At 42.0% G+C, this 20,803-nt stretch overlaps 1 protein-coding gene across 7 annotated transcripts in view; it reads right to left on the bottom strand.

Annotated features, from left to right (window-relative positions):
* COG7 (component of oligomeric golgi complex 7) overlaps positions 1-19,597 on the bottom strand; it is a 93,016-nt gene extending 73,419 nt beyond the window's left edge. For 3 of the 7 annotated variants that reach the window (XM_067706403.1, XM_067706404.1, XM_067706402.1), the window contains exons 1-4: positions 19,216-19,589; positions 12,824-12,972; positions 12,400-12,516; positions 11,054-11,222 (exon numbers count right to left, since the gene is read on the bottom strand). In XM_067706403.1, the coding sequence (XP_067562504.1) occupies positions 11,054-11,222; positions 12,400-12,516; positions 12,824-12,972; positions 19,216-19,384 (604 nt within the window). In that variant the 5' untranslated portion in view covers positions 19,385-19,589. Of the gene's footprint in view, positions 1-11,053; positions 11,223-12,399; positions 12,517-12,823; positions 12,973-19,215 lie in introns of all 7 variants that reach the window. The other 4 variants (XM_067706407.1, XM_067706406.1, XM_067706405.1 and 1 more) reach the window with 4 other exon arrangements.
* Between the last annotated feature and the right edge of the window lie 1,206 nt (positions 19,598-20,803).

Genomic DNA, 20,803 nt, shown 5'->3' with positions numbered 1-20,803 from the left:
TCTCATTTCTATACCATTCAAATATGTATTATTCCTTCTGCCCTAAATACTTTTCCTCACCTATCAAAATCTTAGATCCATGAGAAAATGCTCATGCTACATTGCTGACTGCGAGCAAAAAAGATATAAAATTGCATATACTCAATGTACATACTTTCCTTAAAAGAGATATGTACACAAAGGGAAAAGAACTGGAAGAAAATGCTAACAGTCATCTCTGGGTGGTGAGTATATCATTTTACTGGTATATCATTTTCTTTTCTAAATTTTTCTCCATTTTTCAAATTTTTAATAACCTATATATGTATTATTTTATAATCAGAAACAATTAATTTTTAATTCATCTCTTTCAAGGTTCTGCACATATACTAGCTCTTTCATAAAAGCTTCCTCGATTTTGTTTCATCCTTTCCTTCATCCTGGGGAGGCCTAAGGCAGTTTTCACATTCCATCTTGTAATAAAATTATTTGTGTACTTGTCTTCTCCCAGCCTCACCCTCCATCAGTGTGTAAAGTCTTTGAAGGATATCAATCTTGGGACTTCCCTGCTGGCTCAGTGGTTAAGAATCTGCCTGTGAATACAGGGGAAAACGGGTTCGAGCCCTGGTCTGGGAAGATCCCACACGCCATGGAACAACTAAGCCTGTGCGCCACAACTACGGAGCCTGCGCTCTAGAGCCCACGAGCCACAACTACTGAGCCTGTGAGCCACAACTACTAAAGCCCGTGCGCCTAGAGCCCATGCTCTGCAACAAGAGAAGCCACCGCAATAAGAAGCCCGTGCACCGCAATGAAGAGTAGCCCCCGCTCACCGCAACTAGAGAAAGCCCGCACACAGCAATGAAGACCCAGTGCAGCCAAAAATAAATTAATTTTTAATGATTACTTGCTTTTAAAATGCTTATCATTTTCATAAGGTCATTTAAATAAATGAATATCCCTGCCATATGTAAAATCAGGCTCCAAAAAGTTGCTTCACTTTATCAACTGAATTCATTGGTTGTGTAAAATGAATCAGGCATGTATATGTGAAGATTGTGGGTAATGTGTTGGGGATGTACTAATTTATCAGATTTTCCTTTAAAAACTGTTAGTAAAGAAGCACCTTGGCCTTCTAGGAAAGATGACTGATTAAAGAGCATATTACTTCCGTGGCAGAAAAAAGCCCTTCCTGATATTCACCAAAATTAACCACCCAGGGACTTCCCTGGTGGCGCAGTGGTTAAGAATCCACCTGCCAATGTAGAGGACATGGGTTCAAGCTCTGATCCAGGATGATCCCACATGCCACGGAACATTTAAGCCTGTGCGCCACAACTACTGAGCCTGAGCTCTAGAGCCCACGAGCCACAACTACTGAAGCCCACATGCCTAGAGCCCATGCTCCACAACAAGAGGAGCCATTGAAATGAGAAGCCCATGCACTGCAATGAAGAGTAGCCCCCGCTCGCTGAAACTAGAGAAAGCCCATGTGCAGCAACGAAGACCCAATGCAGTCAAAAATAAATTAACTTTTAAAAAAATATTCAAAATTAACCACCCAAAGAAAAACACAATATCATTCATCTGTGTTGAAGCCAGGAAAATGTCTGTACTACAAACTTCGGAGGGGATTTCCCTGGTAGTCCAGTGGTTAAGACTCACGCTTCCAATGCAGGGGGCGTGGGTTCGATCCCTGGTTGGGGAACTAAGATCCCACATGCTGCAGGGCATGGACAAAACAAAAACAAAAAAAAAAGCCAAACTTCACAGAATACCAATCAGATATTCAATCATTTTGGCAGATGAGTGGGGATGCTGGGAGAACTCTGGATGTATCACGCATGGAGCAGCATGATGGAAAGGTAAAGACTGGGAGCCAAGGGAGGACTGGGCAGGCAGGGGAAGGCCTGTTTCCATACCAGCTCAGCAGTGGGACAGGGACAGCCACAGGGCTGAAAAGCGCCATTTCCCCGTTCTGAATCGGCATCCTGCCTACAGAGAGTAGAATCTGGAATCAAGCCTGATTCGGATCTGTGAATGAAAGCTGTCAAAAACAGCTAACCCCCAAACCAAAGCCCATGATCCTGACCCACAGAGCATTCTTCAAACCTGATTCCAGCACCAAGTAGCCAACTCACACAGAAGGAAAGGAAAAAACTTAAATTCATGGAGCTGCCCGCCGCCACTCCTACTCCCCTAACCTCACATAACTAGACATACACCCAAACCGCGCAGGTGAGTTCCATGGTCTGTAGCTGCCACAAATTCATGAGAAAACATGAGGAATAAAGCTGCCAGATGGTGATTTTCCAAAGGCCTGGCTCCAGTCCTAGAATCCTGCTAATGAGAAGAAGACTCAAAATAAAGAATTGACAAATGGGGAAGATATGGAACAAAAAGCCTGGAGATGAGTCCTGAACCCATTCTCTTTGGGCAACTGAAAGGCACAACACAGAACGTAGCCTTTAAATCAAGGGCAAGAGGAAATCTCTCAACCAAGTCCAGGTCAACAAAGGAGGGGTTTCCAAGGAGGTCCCATGCTAACTATTTTTCAGTAAACAGTAGACCCTGAAAAAAGCACCCACATACAAATATGAATAAATAGAAACAAATACAAACAAAAAAATTCCAGCATGTGACCTATGCAAAGTACCACAGAGGGTAAAAAAGAAAAGGAACAGAGCATACGGAAGGTGCATGCAGAGAGCACGTCAAGAACAACCAGAGAGAAGATATAAGGAAGCAGAGACTTCAACAAACGCTACAGGGCAATTAGACCTAACAGACAGTACAGAACATTCCACCCAACAATGGCAGAAAACATTCTCCAGGATAGATCGTATCTCAGGCCACAAAACAAGTCTTAATAAATTTTTAAAGATTAAAATCATATAGTATCTTTTCCAATCACACTGGTAGAAAACTAAAAATCAACAGAAGAAAGAAAACTGGAAAATTCACAAATATGTGGAAATTGAACAACATACTCCTAAACAACCAATGGGTCAAAGAAGATACCACAAGAGAAATTAGAAAATGACAAATGAAAACAAAAACCTAACATACCAAAACTTATGGGATGCCACAAAAGTAGCCCAAAGAGCTAATTTATAGCTGTACATACTTACACTAAAAAAGAAGAAAGAGCTCAAATCAACAACCTAAACTCTACATCTTACAGAACTAAGAAAATAAAAAACAAACTAACTAAACCCAAATTTAGCAAAAGGGAAGAAACAATAAAGAGCAGAGCAGAGATAAGTAAATAGAGAATACAGAAACAAAACAAAAATCAACAAAATCAAGGGTTGAAAAGATGAACAAAATTGATAAAACTTTACTTAGATTCACTAAGGAAAAGGAAGAGGACTCAAATAAATAAAATCAGAAATGAAAGAAGGGATATCACTACTAATTTTACTGAAATAAAAAGAATTATAAGAAAGTACTATGGACAATTATATGCCAACAAATTGGATAAATTAGATGAAATGAACAAATTCCTAAAAATACTCAATGTACCAAGACTGAATGATGAAGAAATAGGAACTCTGAACAGACCTAAAACTAATAATTGCATCAGTAATCACAAACCTCTCAACAAAGAAAAGCACACCAGATGGCTTCACTGATTAATTCTACCAAACACTTAAAGAATTAATACCAATACTTCTCAACCTCTCCCAAAAAAACTGAAGAGCAGTGAATACTCTCTAATTCATTCTATGAGGGCAGCATTACCTTAATACCAAAGCCAGACAAAGACATTACAAGAAAAGAAACCTACAGATTAATATTCCTGATGAATATTGATATAAAAATCCTCAACAAAATGCTAGCAAATTGAATTCTACAGCATATTAAAAGGATTATACACCATGACCAAGTGGGATTTGCTCTGGGATGCAAGGAAGGTTCAACATATGAAAATCAATGAATGAAATACACCACATTAACAGAACAAAGGCAAAATATCGTGCACGTGATCATCTCAACTGATGCAGAAAGGCATCTGTTAAAATTCAATACTTTTTCATGACAAAAACACTCAAAAAACTAGGAATAGAAGCAAACAACCTCAACAAAATAAAGGCCATATATGAAAAGCCCCCAGCTAACATAATACTCAATGGTGAAAGACCATTTCAAACTTTTCCTCTGAGATCAGGAACGAGACAAGGATGCCCACTTTTGCAATTTCTATTCAACTTAGTACTGGAAGTTCTAGCCAGAATAATTATGCAAGAAAAAGAAGTAAAAAGCATTCAAACAGGAAAGGAAGAAGGAAAAATATCTTTGTTTGCAGATGATATGATCTTATTTATAGAAAGCCCTAAAGATTCCACCAAAAAAAACCTGTTAGAACTAATAAGTTAATGCAGCAGAATACAAAATCAACACACCAAAACTCACTTGCATTTCTATACAGTAACAATGAACAATCTGAAAAAAACATTAAGAAAACAATTCCATTTATAATAGCATCAAAAAGAATAAAATAGTTAGAAATAAATACAATCAAGGAGCTAAAAGACTTTTACACTGAAAGTGACAAAACACTGCTGAAAGAAATTTTAAAAGACACAAATAAATAAAAAGACATGCTATGTCCATGAATTAGAAGATTTAATATTGTTAAGATGATAATACTATCAAAGCCATCTACAGATTCAATGTAATCCCTTCCAAAATGGTGTTCAATTGTGTTCTCTGGAGAAACAGAAAAACCCATTCTAAAATTCATATGGAATTTCAAGGGACCCCCAAATAGCCAAAACAATCTTGAAAAAGAAGGACAACATTGGTTGATTCACAATCCATGATTTCAAGTTACTACAAAGCAACAATAATCAAAACTATGTGGTACTGGCATAAGGACAGACATATATACAGCCTAATGGAACAGAATAAAGGGCCCAGAAATAACCTTCACATACACCTTCACATTATTTGAAAATTATGGTCAAATAATTTTGAACAAGGATGTCAAGACCATTCAATGGGGAAAGAACAGTCCTTTTAACAAATGTGCTCAGGAAAAAAAAATGTTGCTCAGAAAACTGGATGTCCACATGCCAAAGAAAGAAGTTGGACCCTTACCTTGTACCATATACAAAAATTAACTTATAATGGCTCAACAACCTAAATGTAAGAGCTAAAACTATAAAACTCTTAGGAAAAAAACACAAGGGAAAAGCCTCATGACCTTGGATTTAAATCTGAAATTTAGGGACTTCCCTGGTGGTCCAGTGGTAAAGAATCTGCCTTCCACTGCAGGGGACGCAGGTTCGATCCCTGGTTGGGGAACTAAGATCCCAAGTGCTGCTGGGCAACTAAGCCCGTGCGTCACAACTAAACAGAAGCCCTCACGTCACAACTAGAGAGATGCCCACATGCCACAATGAAGAGCCCGTGCCACAATGAAGACCCTGTGTACTGCAACTAAGACCAGACACAGGGCTTCCCTTGTGGCGCAGTGGTTAAGAATCTGCCTGCCATTGCAGGGGACAGGGGTTCAAGCCCTGGTCCGGGAAGATCCCACAAGCCGCGGAGCAACTATGCCCGTGCGCCACAACTACTGAGCCTGCGTGCCTAGAGCCCGTGCTCCGCAACAAGAGAAGCCACTGCAATGAGAAGCCTGCACACCCCAACGAACTCACCGCAACTAGAGAAAGCCCAAGCACAGCAACAAAGACTCAACGCAGCCAAAATAGATACATAAAATAAATAAATAAATAAAAAATTTTAAAAAAGACCAGACACAGCCCAAAAAATAAATTTAATTAACTAATTAAAAATAAATAATAAATAACAAATCTGAAATTTAAAAAAAACTTTTCTTAAAAGAGAGAGCACTTCAAAAGTTTTACCTTAGGGAAGAGGAGAAAATTTTGCACTACAACTGCTTCACATTCTCAAGGAAATTACACAAGGTATACGCTTTCTTCAATAGGATCTAAGGTATCACAATGAGATATAAAGGGAGGCTGGCAGAGCTAAGAAAAAAAATGAGGAAATAAATAATGATATGATGAATTAAAAATTAATTAGAAGAACAAAGAGCAGAACACATACTTTAGAAAATGCTATTGATCAAATGGAAGACAGACTTTTGAAAAATAACAGACTATGGAGGAGAGGAGATTGTTGGCAAAGAGCCAAAATAGACCAGCGTGAACATATTATATGTTGAGGGGGGAAAGGAAGAGCTAATGAACAGATAGTTGATGTTCTCAAAAATGAAAAAGAAAATAAATGAAAGAGAAGAAAAAGGCTTTTAAGAAAGAAATTTTCTAGAAATGAAGAAAAATATGAATCAGCAAATAAGATACTATGTTCCAGAAAACATTAAAAATTTTCAAAACTTAAAAATAACCTAGTAAAGTAACTAAACTACAGGGTAAAAGAATCTCATAAGCCAGAAGTCAGCAAACTATGAGCCAAGTTACCAACTGTTTTTGTAAATAAAATGTTATTGGAACACAGTGAAGCTCATTCATTTACATATGAGTTTTCGTGCCACAACTGCAGAATTAAGTATTTGTGCTACAGACCATATGCCCCACAAAGCCCAAAACTTTATTATCTGGCCCTTTACAGACAATGTTTGCCCACCCTATTTTAACTATTCAAGGAACATACTACGTACAAAGAAAAAACTAGGCAGGCCAGTCTCATACTGAACATCAGAATATAGTTGGCAGAAGACAAGAAGCAACGTCTCTAGATTTCTGAAGGAAAAATAGTATGAACCAAGAATTCCAAAAGCAGTCATTCTTTTCTACATGGAAAAGCAATAAAAACACATTCTTTACTTAAATACCAAGGATATACATATGATCCCCATGCCCTTCCTGAGGGAAAAAAAAGTCTACTTAAAAACAGAATCCTTCTAATGAAGAGAAGCCTCAAAATAAAGAATTAACAGGGAATTCCCTGGTGGTCCAGTGGTTAGGACTCCACGCTTTCACTGCCGAGGGCCTGGGTTCCACTCCTGGTCAGGGAACTAGGATCCCGCAGGCCACGCGGTGTGGCCAAAAAAAAAAGAAAAGAAAAAAGAATTAACAAGTGGGGAAAATGTGGGATGAAAATCTGGAAATGAGACTGAATCCACTTAAAAACATGATATTAAGCATAGACAACCATGGCAATTTCTGGTTATAAAACAGTTATATAAAAATAAAATATTATAAAACACAAAAATTTTATAATGTTTACATTTCAGAGAGAAAACTACATGATAAAAAAATTATTAACTTGATGGTATACCATGAAGAAAAATTCTAGACTATGCAATATTCTAGAACAGGGCAGGGGGAGGGTGAAGGGTGGGAGAAACGGAGGGGAGTGTAAATGCACTAACTGAGGGAATCATATATTGTTTCATTCACAATGTTGATAAACTGAGAAAAAAAAATTAGTTTATTATTTGAAGTCATAAATCACTAGTAAAACTAAAAACAAGTTATGTATCTTTCAAGTTATCCATGAGAAAAAAACACAAAGAAAACAGCAAAATACAGAGATCAAAAGAAACATAAAGAAGAAAATATAAAAATAGAAACATGTAAGACTGGAAATTTCTGTTAAAAAGAAAAACCTAAATGGGATAAAGTCACTGATTAAAAAAGAAATACCAGGATTAAATCAAAAAATACAATTCAACTATGTGCCATCTCCAACAGACAAGTCTAAAATAAAACATCTCAGGAAGTTTGAGAGTTAAGACAAAATAGGCAAAGACACAGTAAAGCAAATACAAACAAAAAAGAAGGCAGTGGTCCTCATACTTATACCCAAGCTGAACTGCAGACAGAAAGTCTTCAATGGGGCCATGGCAATATTTGATAAAAATGCTATTTAAATCCTAATAGGAAGAAAGAATGAAACGGTCCCAGTTGTTTTTGTGAAGCCAACACAATCATGATACTAAAACCTAACAGAGATATTCACTTACAGGACCTCAATTTAAAAATTTTAAGTAAAATTCCAGGGGAATTCCCTGGTGGTCCAGTGGTTATGGACTGTGCTTTCACTTCTTTGGGCCCAGGTGCGATCCCTGGTCAGGGAACTAAGATCCCACAAAGCCTCGCAGCATGGCCAAAAAATAAATAAATAAAATATCAGCAAATATCTAGTAGTATACACACACACACACACACACACACACACACACACACACACGGTGAACAAGTAGGGCTTGTTCTTGAATTGTAAGAATGATGTAAAATTAGGAATGCTATTAATATGATTTGCCATATTGGTAGGTCAAAGGAAATAAAAACAACACATTCGATCTTGAAAGATGCTAAAAGGCCATTTAATAAAATTTGACAATATTTACCTTTTTAAAATTACCTAACGGGATAGTATCAAGTACTGACCGAGACTTGTTTCTGTCTTTGGAGTTACTGAACAGCACAGGGATTATAAAAGAGATGACTCGCTCCTGGGAACAGACATACACAACTCTCCAGGGCTGAGTTCCAAGAGGGCCCCACTTTGGTGTGACTTCACCACCAGGGCAAGGGAGGCCAAACCTTTGCAGACCTTGACTATTGAGAGAACTGGAGTGGAAAGAAACCATCGTTGGAGGGAAGATAGTGTTACTGCTCAGAATGAGGAGGTTAAGCTGCTCTCACCCACACTGAAAACTCAACTATCCAGAGGGTCATTCTAAAAGGGTTCTATACTGTATGGGTACAGGGGTGACTATATGTCCCAGCTGGCCCAGGACAGTCTTGGTTTATACCTGTTGCCCCAGCTGCATTATTGAAAGCACTCCCTTTTCCTCTCAAAAGTCTCCTAGTTTAATAATAAATTACATGGTCAAACTCAGCATACTGAAATTTTATAACGTTTTTACGTATGATAAGAATTTACATGTGCACATGTCTGCATATTCATATATAATTATCTAGCTATAGACTTTTCTTAATTATTAAAGCCTAGGCTCACCCATCCTAAGACAAAATAAAACACCAATCAGAACTCTTAAGATATAAGCACTTCTCACTGCTGCATTATTTACAATAGCCAAGATATGTAACCAACTTAAGTGCCCATCAACAAGTGACTGGATAAAGGAGATGCGATATATATAGTGGAATACTACTCAGCCATAAATTAAAAAGATAAAATCTTACCATTTGCAACAAGCATAGATCTTGAGAGCATTATGCTTAGTGAAATAAGTCAGATGGACAAAGACAAATAACGTATGATTTCACTCAAATGTGGAATATAAAAAACAAACAAAATAAATGAAAAAACCAAACCAAATAAAAACAAATACTTAGATACAGAGAAGAGAGCAGCGGTTACCAGAGGGGATGGGGCACCAGGAGGGCGAAATTGGTAAAGGGATCAACTGTATGGTGATGGACGGAAACTAAATTTTTGGTGGTGAGCATGCTGTAGCGTATACAGAAGTAGAAATATAATGCTGTACACGTGAAGCTTACATAATGTTATAAACCGATGTTACCTCAATAAAAAAATAAATTTTAAACAAACTAGAAAAACAAAGATATCAGAACTTCTTATGATTTAATTTCACCACTGGAAATGTACCATTATATAAACAAAACTGATGCTCCCTCTCAGAAGCCAAGGGAAGAAAGCATTCTCAGGACAGAGGGGAGTAAAAAACATTGTTAACTGTTGTTGACAATGAGAAACAGAAAAGCAGGGCTTCCCTGGTGGTGCAGTGGAGAAGAATCCACCTGCCAATGCAGGGGACACAGGTTCGATCCCTGGTCTGGGAAGATCCCACATGCTGCAGAGCAACTAAGCCCGTGCGCCACAACTACTGAGCCTGCGCTCTATGAGACCACGAGCCACAACTACTGAAGTCCGCATGCCACAACTACTGAAGCTCGTGCACCTAGAGCCCGTGCTCCGCAACAAGAGAAGCCACTGCAATGAGAAGCCCGTGCACCACAACGAAGAGCGGGTCCCGCTCACCACCACTAGAGAAAGCCCATGTGCAGCAACGAAGACCCAAAACAGCCCAAAATAAATAAATAAAATAAAAATTAAAAAAAAAAAATAAACAGAAAAGTAATAAAGTGATATTAGGCCTTGGGGTTTGGTGATGATACAGCTGTTGGAGACCTTCAACAGAACAGGTTCAGGAGAACATTAACCCCAGAGTAGAGGGGCTTGCGTGATATATGAACAAGAGTGCAGGAAGCAGGGCAGTGGATACAGACTATATTCTGCCAATGTAAATAGCTGTGAAGGTAAGAAAACAGCTTTACTGCTGCTGCTTCTTGTTTAACCAATAGTTTTGTGGATGAAATGGAAAGGGAGTTAGATAAACTTATTGGTTGAAAAAAATCACTGGAAAATAACACAGCATCATAATGGACTTGATCAGCGTCTAAACTCATCAAATGGTACACTTAAGATTTGTACATTTTTCTAAATGTAAACTTTACCTCAAAAAAAGAATCATAAACCAACACTGAACTCTAGTTATTGATATGAATGCTAAAGTGTTTAGGAGTGAAGTATACTGATGTCTGCAACTTACTTTGAAATGCATTAAAAAAAATAAGGTGGATGGATAGAGAGGTGAATAGGTGGGTAGATATGTGATAAAGCAAATGTGGCAAATGCTAACACTAGGATCTAGATGGTGTGTTCACTGATGGTTATTTCAACTTCTCTGTATTTTGAAAAAGTTCATATAAAATGTTGAAGAAAAGGCAACCACCATAAAGCTACAGACTGACTTCCAATCTACATAATTTATTTATTTATTTTTGCGGTATGCGGGTCTCTTGCTGTTGTGGCCTATCCCGTTGCGGAGCACAGACTCCCGACATGCAGGCTTAGCGGCCGTGGCTCACGGGCCCAGCCGCTCCGTGGCATGTGGGATCTTCCCAGACCGGGGCACGAACCCGTGTCCCCTGCATCGGCAGGCGGACTCTCAACCACTGCACCACCAGGGAAGCCCCAATCTACATAATTTAGTCACCATTAAGACATTCTAAAGATTGAAGATTCGGAAAGCCTTACCTTCGTGAAGAGGTGTACAGAGAGATGATAAATGGCCAGCACTCACCTACAGACTGAGATGTGAATGCTGCTACAATCTGGGGGCTGGCCAAGGCCTCCAGCCTGTTCTTCAACGCCTCCAAGTGCACACATTTTTCTGAGTAGTCTGGTGTATCAACAAGCATCATTAGGCTATTCTGCATACCTGTGAGCTTGGCAGAAATTACAGCTATGTCCTATAAAAAGACCAGAATAGAGGATATTTATGTTAAAACATTCCGGCTACTTCAATTAAGAATGGACAGGCTTCCCTGGTGGCTCAGTGGTTAAGAATCTGCCTGCCAATGCAGGGGGCACGGGTTCAAGCCCTGATCCAGGAAGATCCCGCAAGCCGCAGAGCAACTAAGCCCGTGCGCCACAACTACTGAGCCTGCGCTCTAGAGTCCGCGAGCCACAACTACTGAGCCCGAGCACCACAACTATTGAAGCCCACGTGCCTAGAGCCCATGTTCCCCAACAAGAGAAGCCACCACAATGAGAAGCCCACACACCACAACGAAGAGTAGCCCCCGCTCGCCACAACTAGAGAAAGCCCAAGCACAGCAATAAAGAACCAACGCAGCCAAAAATAATAAATAAAATTTTTTTAAAAAAGGTAACAATAACTGACAGAATAATAGATTGTTAACTGAAAAAAAAACGTGTGAAGCAGTATTCACAATGCACTACCATTAGTGGGGGAAAAGGAACATATATGTGTGTGCGTTTATCTGGAAGAACAGGCACAGAGCTGACAACAGGGTTTGTATTTAGAAGGGAAATCAGGTAATTGGGAGGGTCAGAACTATGAGAAAGACTTATTTTTCACTGTTTATTCCTGTTTACTCAATTTTTCCCATGTGCATTTAGAACTTTTAAAAAACTTTTACAAGTTTTTTTTTTTAAATAGCAAAAGAGATGATAAATAATTCATTTTGTTTTACAATTGAAAAAAAAAGTTTTTTATAAGATATCATCTTACTTCATCCTTATAACCAGGTATCCAAAATATCACTATTTTCCACACTTTGCTATCCAAGGAGGGTAAAGTAACTTGCTGAGGTTCCACGGTGTGTAGGGCACCCCTGCCCAAGTTCCACACTCCCATTTACTCCATTTTCTCTGCCTTTTTAAGCTTTTCCTGAACTCACTTTTGTGACTAAAACGCTTCAGTCAAGCAGGTGGTACAAACTAAAGGAGGCGGAAAAACTCAGAGCAGTCTCAGATCGCCCCCAACCTATGCCTGAATATTCCCACACCTGGCTATTTACTAGCCCTTCTGATTGTGAGTGGCGTAGCTAGCTCATTTGTTTCTCCAAACCTCAAGTTCTTGCCTAAAGAGATGTCACAACATCCCCTAAACAAGAAACCTACTTGAGTCTTAAATGTCTCCTCGATATCAGCACTCAGTGTGCTCCATTTGTCGGCTTCTTGAAGAGATTCTGCGGCAAGCTGCATTCGGGACTTCACCTGGTCGATTTCTACCAATACCTAGAAGAGAAATGAGGGGTCGAACACTAAAGAAGTGGCAGTTCCATTTCCTCTACCTTCCATCAGCGACTCGAAACATAAGTATCGTGGCATGCTCCTGTCTTTAGGGAGCCTCTGTACCCCGTACAACACCGATTCCATGGCTAAATTGTTCAGCGGCGCTAAAGAGAGATGGATAAGCTGAAAGAACCAAACAAAAGAGTAGTCTGAGTGCTTGGCAGAATTTTGAGTTAAGGTTGACCTCCCACTAGGAAAGTGAACATCTTCCAAAAACAAGAGTCAACACTTAGGACAGGAGCCAAAATACCTGCATCGACTGAGATGTGTCCTGTTCAAATTTTTTAATGTCCTCCTTGACAAGAATCATTTGTTCTTTCAGAAAAGATGCCTCCTGTTTAAGGGCTTCTACATCACGGAGCACTTTGGGCATGTTCTGAAGGGCCTGGTGACTTGTTTCTGCAGCAAGAACCCAAGAACCAAAGGTGAACATCAGATCACTCACCAGTGAACAATATGAATAAATCAGATGGCAGGAAGCAAATCTTCCCTAAGGCACTACCAACCACGCAGTTTTCTGAGCCTGTGGAAAGTTGTGGTGTGGGAGAGGTGCAGAGCTGGCCTATGCCGGGTCCCTGTCTTCTCCAGAATGATGGTGAGGGCCCTGTGAATAAACTGTCGACCTGACCCAACATCAGTTGTCTTCTTACTAAAACTCCTTGGTTTTTTGGGTTTTTTTTTTTTGGCCACACCACGTGGCTTGTGGGATCTTAGGTCCCCAACCAGGGATTGAGCCTGGACCCTGGCAGTGAGAGCGCCGAGTCCTAACCTCTGGACCGCCAGGGAGCTCCCAAGCAACTCCCTTTTCAAGGAAGGAGAATGGAGGAATGTGACAGTGGCAAATGCCAGCTCTGCACCAGGTGCTTTATATACATTATATCACCCAATATCCATGGCAATCATCAGCAGCCACCTCTTACAGATGAGAAAACTGAGTCTCAGAAGAGGTTAAGTAACTTGCCCAAGATTTCAGAACTGAAACCAACGTGTGTCTGGACCCAATGTCTGCTTTCCACAGTCTTTTCAAAATGTAGTCCACAGACCAACAGCATCAGCTGGAATGCAGTTAAAATGCAGGTCCCCAGGCCACCTGCCAGAGATTCTTATTTAGGAATGCTGGTAGAAGATCAAGATCAAGGAACCTGCATTTTTTTAACAGGTATCCCAAGTGTAGAATAAAATCTGAAAATTCTTGCAGACCATGATGTGTTATCTGGAAACAGGAGGGTTAACAGCATAACCCTTTAGCCCTTTAAATAGCAATTCGCTGGGGAATCAACCAAAGAAGTCCAGAGCCTTCTGCTCCACCAGTGCATTGAACGGAACCTTAACATCTTGAAGACGTGCTTCAGGAACCTGTTCATCCAGCTCTGCCATAAAATAACAATCTGTCTCCAGCACTGACCTTAAGTAAAGTTTTAAGAAAACAAAGGCAGAACAAAGAGTTCTTCGAGGCACAGAGACTTCACTGATTTTTTTTTAAATTTAATTTTATTTTTGGCTGAGTTGGGTCTTTGTTGCTGCACGCGGGCTTTCTCTAGTTGCGGCGAGCTGGGGCTACTCTTCGTTGCAGTGCGCAGGTTTCTCATCGCAGTGGCTTCTCTTGCTGTGGAGCACAGGCTCTAGGTGCACGGGTTTCAGTAGTTGTGGCGCACGGGCTTAGTTGCTCCGCGGCACGTGGGATCTTCCCGGACCAGGGCTTGAACCCCTGTCCCCTGCATTGGCAGGCGAATTCTTAACCACTGTGCCACCAGGGAACAGTGATTTCTACAGCGCTGATTTTTACAGCACTGTCATGGTCCCAGCCTGGCCCCCTGCCTGCGGAACCTCAGAGTCACTCTTCATGTCTGGCTGAACCTCTTCTTCCCTCTCCACAGCATGCCCACACACAAATTTAATTCTTTCTAGTATCCATTTTAAAACTATCACCTCCTGGGAATTCCCTGGCGGTCCAGTGGTTAGAACTCCGCACTTCCACTGCAGAGGGCTTGGGTTCGATCCCCAGTTGGGGAACTAAGACACCACAAGCCTTGCAGTGTGGCCAAAAAAAATCAAAACAAACAAAGTCTCACCTCCAGTGGTTGCCTCTGGGAGGGTCAGGGCCAAATCTCCCTGTGAAAGGGGACTGGGGCTCCTCCCGAAGCGATGGTAACATTCTACATCTTGATGGGGCTTGAGCTACACTAGCGTATACATCTGTCAAAACCCAAACTTATCAGGTAAGGTCCCTCCATTTCACCTTATGTAAATTTTATCTAGTAAAAAAAAGAGACGTAAACAAGTATTGAACTCTATAATTTTTAGGGTTCCAACTGAAATGTCTAGGGGTGAAGTGTACTGATGTCTAACTTACTATGAAATACTGATTTATTTCAAAATCAAAAATAAGATGGACGAATGGATGGAGAGAGGGATGGACAGAATTGTGATAAAGCGAGAACAGCACACTGCTCATTGCAGAATCTAGGTAGTGGGTTATGAATGTTTACTACAAATTCTCTCAACATTGCTGAACACTTGGCACCTCCATCCAGTTGCTCAGTTCAAGAATCTACCATCATTCTTGATTTTCTTCCCCTTTCATCCCTCATTCCAATCCATCAGCAAGTTCTCCCCTTTCTTCCTCCTAAAAAATACCTTAAAGCTACCCATTTCTCACCATCTCTAATGCTATAACCTCAGACGAAGCCACTGTCACCTCTCTTCTGGACTACAGCCATAGTCTCCTGAATGGGGACATAAATCAAACCATCTCATTCCCCTGCTTAAAAATCCTCCAGTACCTTCCCATTACACTAATTTTAAACCAAATCAAAACTCTTTAATGTGACATTAAAATCCCTGCATGGGGACTTCCCTGGTGGCGCAGTGGTTAAGAATCTGCCTACCGATGCAGGGAACACGGGTTCGAGCCCTGGTCCGGGAAGATCCCACATGCCGCGGAGCAACTAAGCCTGTGCACCTCATCTACTGAGCCTGCAAGCCACAACTACTGAGGCTGTGTGCCACAACTACTGAAGCTCATGCGCATAGAGCCTGTGCTCTGCAACAAGAGAAGCCACCATAATGAGAAGCCCGCGCACCACAACGAAGAGTAGCCCCCACATGCCACAACTAGAGAAAGCCCGCACACAGCAACGAAGACCGAACATAGCCAAAAAAAATAAAATTAATTAATTAAAAATAAATAAAAGAACTAAAAAAAAAAATTGAAAAAAAATCCCCGCATTCCAAAAAAAAAAAAAAAAAGAATTAAAAAAAAATTTTTTAAAAAGAATCTGTGCTTCCACTGCAGGGGGCGCAGGTTTGATCCCTGGTCGGGGAACTAAGATCCTGCATGCTGTGCAGTGCGGCCAAAAAGAAAAACCAAACAAACAAACCAAAGAGGGACTTCCCTGGTGGCACAGTGTTTAAGAATCCACCTGCCAATGCCGGGGACATGGGTTCGAGCCCTGGTCCGGGAAGATCCCACATGCCGCGGAGCAACTAAGCCCGTGCGCCACAGCTACTGAGCCTGCGCTCTAGAGCCTGCAAGCCACAACTACCGAGCCCGTGTGCCACAACTACTGAAGCCTGTGCGCCTAGAGCCCATGCTCCGCGCCTAGAGCCCGTGCTCCACAACAAGAGAAGCCACCGCAATGAGAAGCCCACGCACTGCAACGAAGAGTAGCCCCTGCTCGCCACAACTAGAGAAAGCCTGCGCGCAGCAACAAGGACCCAATGCAGCCAAAAATAAATAAATAAATTTATAAAATTTTTTAAAAAAACAAAGAAAACAGGGGTGGTAAATGCCACCTCTGCACCCCCCCAATATTTGGAAGTTGGTAGGAATTTTTTAGTTGCTGCTATGGTAGGACATTTAGTGGAAATGGAAATGACCCAACAATGCTTAATGTCCTGCAGTGCTTGGGAGAGTCCTGAGCAATGAAGAAGTGTCCTGGCCAAACTGTTAATAGTTTCCCCTCCCCTTGGCATGATTATCTAATTTTAAAATGACAGTAATCCTTAGAGTTAGGCATAGTTATTATTCCCACTTTATAGCTGTAGAAACTGTGGCTGAGGCCAGTAACTTGCCCAGCATCATGCTGCTAATGAATGCGGAGCCTGGATTTGAATCCAGGTAACTGGTTCCAGATCCCAGGCTGTTATCCATTATACTTTACTGCCTCTCTGGTATTAAAGGGAGAGGGAACATGCAGAGGCATGTGGGTATAAAAAGGCCTAACCAGTCCAGAGAAAGGCGGGAAGTTCAAACAGAGTTTCATCAATAACATCAATTTATATTAGTCATTAGTGTTATTATTATTGAAGGATTGCACTTTCATGGGGGGAACTTCTGCTGGAGGTAAGGTAGAAAAGTAGATTAGGATCAAACTGTGAAAGGTGCTTTGCCCATCCTGAAGGTTTGGATTTCATCCCGTGGGCAGTGAGAAGCCTTCAGAGGTTTAAAGCTTTATTTTTATGGACGATGAAACAACGTCCCAAGTCTGCAGTGAAGAGAAGTTATTGCAGAGGCTCAAACAGGAGTTGCTGAGGAACTCTAATAGGAGGATTGATTTGTTCATTTATTCAGTCAGTGGATATTTATTGGGCACAAACTGTTTTCCAGGGTCTGGAGATACAATGTTGAACAAGATCTATTCTTAGGTTGGAGGCGTTGGCAGGAGCCAGATCATGCAGGGATTATTTATTTATTTACTTATTTAAAAAATTTTTTTGGCTGCATCAGGTCTTAGTTGCAGCACTGGGGTCTTCTTCGTTGAGGTGTGTGGGATATTTTGTTGCGGTGCGGGCTTCCCTCTAGTTGTGGCGTGTGGGTTTTCTCTCTCTAGTTGTGGTGCATGGGCTCCCGAGCGCGTGGGCTCTGTAGTTTGCAGCACACAGGCTCTCTCATTGAGGCGCGCGAGCTCAGTAATTGCAGTGTGCGGGCTTAGTTGCCCCACAGCATGTGGGATCTTAGCTCCCCGACCAGGGATCGAGCCTGCGTCCTGTGCACTGGAAGGTAGATTTTTTGTTTTTGTTTTTCTTGGCTGCTTTGGGTCTTTGTTGCTGCATGCGGGCCTTCTCTAGTTTTGGCGAGCGGGGGCTACTCTTCGTTGCAGTGCATGGGTTTCTCAAGGCGGTGGCTTCTCTTGTTACAGAGCACGGGCTCTAGGCACGCGGGCTCAGTAATTGTGGCTCACGGGCTCCAGAGCGCAGGCTCAGTAGTTGTGGTGCACGGGCTTAGTTGCTCTGCGGCATGTGGGATCTTCCCGGACCAGGGACTGAACCCGTGTCCCTTGCATTGGCAGGCGGACCAGGGAAGTCCCACCACCCCTGTTGAGAACCACTTAGTTAATGCATATAAAGTACTTAAAACAGTGCCTGATGTATACCAAGGACTCAGATATTTGCGATTATATTATTATTAGTGTCCTCCCCATCTTGGCCCTGTGAGGTCTTCCTTCAAGGCCTAACACAGGGAAAAGCCCTTTATGATTCTCCCAGACAAGAGATAATTGCTTCCTTCATCCAGCTCTCAGCTTCCGGTTCTACTCTCAGTAAAGCCACCCTTCACTGTAATTAAAGAGTTCACGTATGCTCCCCACAGGGCAGCAAGCTCTAGAAAGGTAAACGTTTCATCCCCAGCACTCATTTCTTGGCAGGTGCATAGTAGATGTTCAATAATTACTAAAAGATGCAAAATACAATAAAGAATCTGCAGTGACATAAAGCGTCCCCCCACCTCCACCTTTTCTTAAACAGTGGACACATCTATAAAACAAAGTTCTATTTACAGGACCATAAGCTCCCAGTGTGGGCAGTCTGAGCCTCTTTCCCACAGAGCCGAGCAGAGAGACTGGCTGCAGTATGCACTGAATAAACATACAGTGAATGAAAACCAGGTCGAGGAGTTAATGAAATGGTTCTGGTGTGTTATTTTTTATAATTCACTATTCTGGTTAGTGAATTCGATACTTAAAAGTCTCCCGTCAGGACAGCCCATCTTCCCACTGACATAAAGATCCACTAAAACAGGGGCGGTGGGGAGGGTTGGATTGGGAGTTTGGGATTAGCAGATGCAAACTATTATATACAGGATGGATAAACAACAAGGGCCTACTGTATAGCACAGGGAACCATATTCAAGATCCTGTGATGAACCAGAATGGAAAAGAATATGAAAAAGAATGTGTATATATAGATATAAATATAGATATATATAAAACTGAATCACTTTGCTGTACAGTAGAAATTAACACAACATTGTAAATCAACTATACTTCAATAAAATAATTTTTTTTAAATCCTTTAAAACAATGTTTCCCAGATTTGTCATTCCTATACACCTTCTATATGTTTTTTTGCCAAATGTAAGGATCAGCTGACTATTATTTAATATTCTTAAAATTCACTCTTTTAAGTTTTAAAAGGAAACTTGACAGCACCGCCAGAGGTGGAAAACCAAGATCCCAAGTCCGCAAGTGTTGCAGAGAGAGAGGAGTAGCGGGCTGAGACCTCCTCCTGGATATCCCGGTAAGCACTGCGGGAGAACCGGAGCAGGGCTCGCTCGCTCTCCGTGGGAGGCGCCGACGTTTACGGCCCACTACGTGCAACCCCGGGGGCCCCGGGCCTGTCGGGGAGCCCTGCCCGGCCGCTTACCCTCAACGGCGTGGTTCACCTCCTGGATGAACAGCTGCAGCTTCATCACCAGGGTGGCCGCGTGGCTGTCCGCCTTCCCGGCCGCCACCTCCTTGGGGCCAGCCCTGAAGGCCGCGTTGATCCACTCCTTCACGTCGAAGTCTTCGGCAAGGAACTTGGAGAAGTCCATGGCTGCACCGCCGCACCCCAGCGTCCAGGCCTGAAGGGCTGGCTTTGGGCGTCCGCGAGGCTGCAGAAGCAAGCGGCCCTGCGAGAGCACCCACGCGGGTCTGTGAGGCGGCGGGCTGGGATTGACGGCGCCGCCAACTAGCCTCTCCACTGCCTCTCAGTCAGCTCGCTGATGTATACGGCTGGGATTGACCCTCGCCACACGCCGTACTTCTTCCGGAAGTAGGGGGTCGTTACTATAGTGACTGCCTGCTTTCCGGGAAGCGTGGCGGGCTGGCGGCCAGAGGGTGTGGGCGTCCCTCTTGCTCTGCTAACTTAAGTGACTTTTGGGCACTTAAATATGTGCTTACGCTAGAGACCTTACTTGTATGAGCGCACTTAATACTCACAGTCCTATGAGTGCTGTTATCCTCCCCCAACTTAAAGAGGAAGAACTGAGGCAGTTAAGCAAGTGGTTCAATGTCAGCGCTAGAAGGTAGCGCTGTGGGAGCTGAACTCAGCCAAGCCTGCTACTGGAGCCTGAGCTCTTTTTTTTTTTTTTTTTAAATAAATTCATTTATTTTATTTTATTTTTGGCCGCTTTGGGTCTTCATTGCTGCTACGCGGGCTTTCTCTAGTTGCCCGAGCGGGGGCTACTCTTCGTTGTGGTGCGTGGGCGTCTCATCACGGTGGCTTCCCCTGTTGCAGAGCGTGGGCGCTAGGCGCGCGGGCTTCAGTAGTTGTGGCTCACGGGCTCAAGAGCACAGGCTCAGTAGTTGGGGGTGCACGGGCTTCCCGAACAGGGGCTCGAACCCGTGTACCCTGCATTGGCAAGCGGCTTCTTAACCACTGCGCCACCAGGGAAGCCCATGCCTTCATTTTTGAAGAACAGTTCTGCTGGAAATAGAATTCTTTTCATATTCGGATCATTGAATATGTCATCCCACTGCCTTCTGAACTCTATTATTTCCAATAAGAAGTAAGTCAGCTGTTAATCTATTATGAACCTATTGTATGTCATTTCTCTCTTACAGCTTTCAATATCTTCGGCTTTGGTTTTTAAGTTTGGCTCTAATGTGTCTATGTATGGGTTTCTTTGGGTTTATCCTACTTGAAGGTTGAGTTTTATGGATGTGCAGATTGTTTTTCAGCAAGTTTGGGAAGGTTTTGGATATTATTTCTTCAAATAACTTTCCTGTCCCTTTCTCTCGGTTGTCCTTTTGGGACTCCCATTATGTGTATGACACCTGATGGTGTCTCACATATCTCTGCAGCTCTGTTTTTCTTTTTTCTGTTTTTCAGATTGGATAATTTCTACTGACCTATCTTCAGGTTCACTGACTTTTTCTTCTGCCATCCCAAATCTTTTGTTGAGAGGCTCTAGTGAATTCCTCATCTCAATTTATGTACTTTTCAATTCCAGAATTTCCATTTCTTTTTT

This window comes from Pseudorca crassidens, chromosome 15 (genome assembly GCF_039906515.1).
Source record: "Pseudorca crassidens isolate mPseCra1 chromosome 15, mPseCra1.hap1, whole genome shotgun sequence".
Lineage (NCBI taxonomy): Eukaryota > Metazoa > Chordata > Mammalia > Artiodactyla > Delphinidae > Pseudorca > Pseudorca crassidens.
Note: the sequence above shows the minus strand (reverse complement) of the source record. Positions and strands in the feature narration are given on the sequence as shown.